This window comes from Ailuropoda melanoleuca, chromosome 16, assembly GCF_002007445.2.
Source record: "Ailuropoda melanoleuca isolate Jingjing chromosome 16, ASM200744v2, whole genome shotgun sequence".
In the NCBI taxonomy this organism is placed as follows: domain Eukaryota; kingdom Metazoa; phylum Chordata; class Mammalia; order Carnivora; family Ursidae; genus Ailuropoda; species Ailuropoda melanoleuca.
In genome coordinates, this window is record NC_048233.1 from 44,534,874 (window position 1) to 44,537,975 (window position 3,102).

The 3,102-nt window shown below is 38.9% G+C and overlaps 1 protein-coding gene across 1 annotated transcript; it reads right to left on the minus strand.

The window, feature by feature from the left end:
• Positions 1-254: 254 nt before the first annotated feature.
• On the minus strand, positions 255-1,189 carry LOC117796808 (olfactory receptor 6C76-like). The gene is given in 2 exon segments (XM_034646480.1): positions 255-784; positions 787-1,189. Coding segments are annotated over 2 exon segments (933 nt in total).
• Between the last annotated feature and the right edge of the window lie 1,913 nt (positions 1,190-3,102).

Genomic DNA, 3,102 nt, shown 5'->3' on the forward strand with positions numbered 1-3,102 from the left:
TAAATGGAAGAAGAGGAGAAAGGGGTCAAATTTGAGAATTCTTACACTGCAACAGAAAAATAAAGTTTTGGTATTGAAAGGGAGGGCATTATTGAGAAACAAGAACTAATGTAACCATCATGACACTTCAGAAAGAAGTGAAAGGACAAATAACGACTATATATTGGAGGCTGCAATAGTAAAATTGGGACCCAATCTAAGCACTTCCTTTGCAATTTTCCTTGTTAATTTTCCCTATATATCTCATTATGATTCTATTTGAATAAAGACAGAACTCTTTGTAGCAAGTTCTTAAATGCTTGCTTCACCTGCTGGTTCCTTAGAGTATAAATAAAGGGGTTCAAAAGTGGAGCAACGGAAGTATTGAGAATTGCCACTCCCTTCATTAAGGATATCCTCTGCTTGACTGAGGACTTTATGTACATGAAGACGCAGCTGCCATATGAGAGGGAGATGACAACCATGTGAGAAGAACAGGTGGAGAAAGCCTTTTTTCTCTGGCTGGCAGAAGGAATTTTTAGAATTGTCAGGGCAATATACATGTATGATAGAATCACTAATGCCAAAGTGACCAGCAGAGTCACCAAAGCTAGGATGAAGCTCATCATTTCCAACACAGGTGTATCGGTGCAGGAGATTTGCAAGAGGGGAGCGGTGTCACAGTAGAAGTGATCAATGATATTGGAGCCACAGAAGTCCAGGCTTAAGCCTAAGATGAGTCCTGGAAAGATGATGAGGAAACCAGCGACCCAAGAGCTAAGGACTAGCTGGATACAGATTCTGTGCTCATGATGGTTGTGTAATGCAGGGGCTTACAGATGGCCACATAGCGATCATAGGACATGGCGGCCAGGAGATAAAATTCGGATGCACCGAGAAGGAAGGCAAAAAATAACTGAGTTGCACAACAGTTATAGGAAATGGTTTTGTCACCGGTTGCCATGCTTACAAGCAATTTGGGGATGCAGACTGTTGTGTAAGAAATTTCCAAGAAAGAAAAATTTCGAAGAAAAAAATACATAGGGCTCTTTAGATGAGAATCCAGCAAAGTGAGGGTAATGATAACTAAGTTGCCTGAGATGCTTAGCAAGTAGGTGGGGAGTAGGAAGATAAATAGCACAATCTTCAATTTGGGGTCCTCTGTCAATCCTGCTAAGATAAATACTGTCACGCTTGTATGGTTTTCCATCTTGACCTCCTGATATGCTTCTGTTCTGGTAAAAACATTGCAGAAGAAAATACGTACAGGTAGCAATGGTAAAATATGAAGATAACCACGTCAAAAAACTATGGTTTTCCATCTTGACCTCCTGACATGCTTCTGTTCTGNTCCTCTGTCAGACCTGCTAAGATAGATACTGTCCCGCTTGTATGGTTTTCCATCTTGACCTCCTGACATGCTTCTGTTCTGGTAAAAACATTGAGGAAGAAAATACGTACAGGTAGCAATGGTAAAATATGAAGATAACCACGTCAAAATACCAGTAATTGCTATTGATCGTACACACGAATGGGGCACTTTTTTGAAATGATTAATGTAAGACAAACTCTAACAAAAGCAGTTACTTTGCTTTCGAGGAAAGACAAATGTTTTCTACAAATCTGATGAAATAAAAACTATCTCATAAATCATCTTTATAGTCTGGCTTAGAGTTATGGTAATGAGGTGAAGAAATGTGAATACAATTATTTCCTCTTTTTTTCAGTATGTAAGCACTAAAATGTCCCAGTACTTATACTCAGCCTATTGACTATATAAATATTGTTGCCTCAAGGAACTGACCATGAGTGAAACAGAGAAACAAGATGATATATGAATGCTTAAGACGGCTGAAAACAGAAATCCAGCCTATGGTTTAAGATCACCCTGGAAGTAATTGGATATAACAGCTGTAGCCCTTCCGTGGTTTGCCCTGTGCCACATCTACTCAGCTACCGAACACTCTTTCTTGGTCCTATCTGAATTTTTTATTCCTTAAATGAGTGTAGTGTGTTTTGTCTCTATTCCATCTCTTCATTTCTTCACATTTATCGTCTCCTATGCTAATATTAAATTTATCTGATTGCATAGTAAAACTGACTTGAACTTATTCTGCTTATAGTTCTGAAAACAGGAAGAGAAGAGCACAGTGAAATGCAAAAGACAGTGAATAAGGATTCAGAGAAAGGGGAAATGAAATAGGGAAGAAAGAGAAGGAAGACAAAAGAAGTAGAAAAGAGGTAAGAGAGTAGGGGAAGACCATAAAGAGAAAAACTTACCATTAAGATTGGAGTTTTCTTCAGATGAGACAGTGGCTGGTATTTAGTTCTTGGCTTCCTACCTGATGTGTAGAAATGAGTTACAGCAAAGCTGTAAGAATACAGAGAAGAAACGCTAGCAAGTTTTACTCTGATGATCAGTCACTTGGCAAGTGTTCAGACACTTGCAGGTAATACTGACTGCCCCCAAATAATATGGTAAGTCAAAAGCCGAGCCAATTCAAACGGATTGAAAATTATATAAGCTCTCATTAAACTAAATGTCATGAAAACTCCTGGGCATAAACATTTCATCCCTTGAGGACGAGTTTCTTGTTTGATGACTTCATTATCAGTTATGTTTCTTTAAGGACTTCATTATGAATATAAAACACTTATTAAACATTTTTTTTTAGTTTCAGGGGTAGAAGTTAGTGATTCTTCAGCTGCATACAACACCCAGTGCTCATTCCATCAAATGTCCTCCTTAATGCCCATCACCTAGTTACCCCATTCCCCCACCCGCCTCCCCTCCAGGAATCCTCAGTTTGCTCCCTATAGTTTATAGTCTCTTATGGTTTGCCTCCAGAGTGGCTGCACCAGATTGCATTCTTCACGAACCTATAAAAATTGTTTCGATTACCGCCAATGTAAACAATTGTTATAAGTTCATGGAGAATGCATTGCTATATACTGAGGAGTCAAAGAAGTCAACGTCCCTGCCTACTGTGCTTTACCAATATATTGAAGACCAGAATTAGTGAAAGAATATAGCAAGGTACAGTGAGCCATAAACTTAATGGTAGATGAGACTCATTCTTACTATGGGGCTTAGGGGTTGAGAGAGATTAACAAGAATGGACG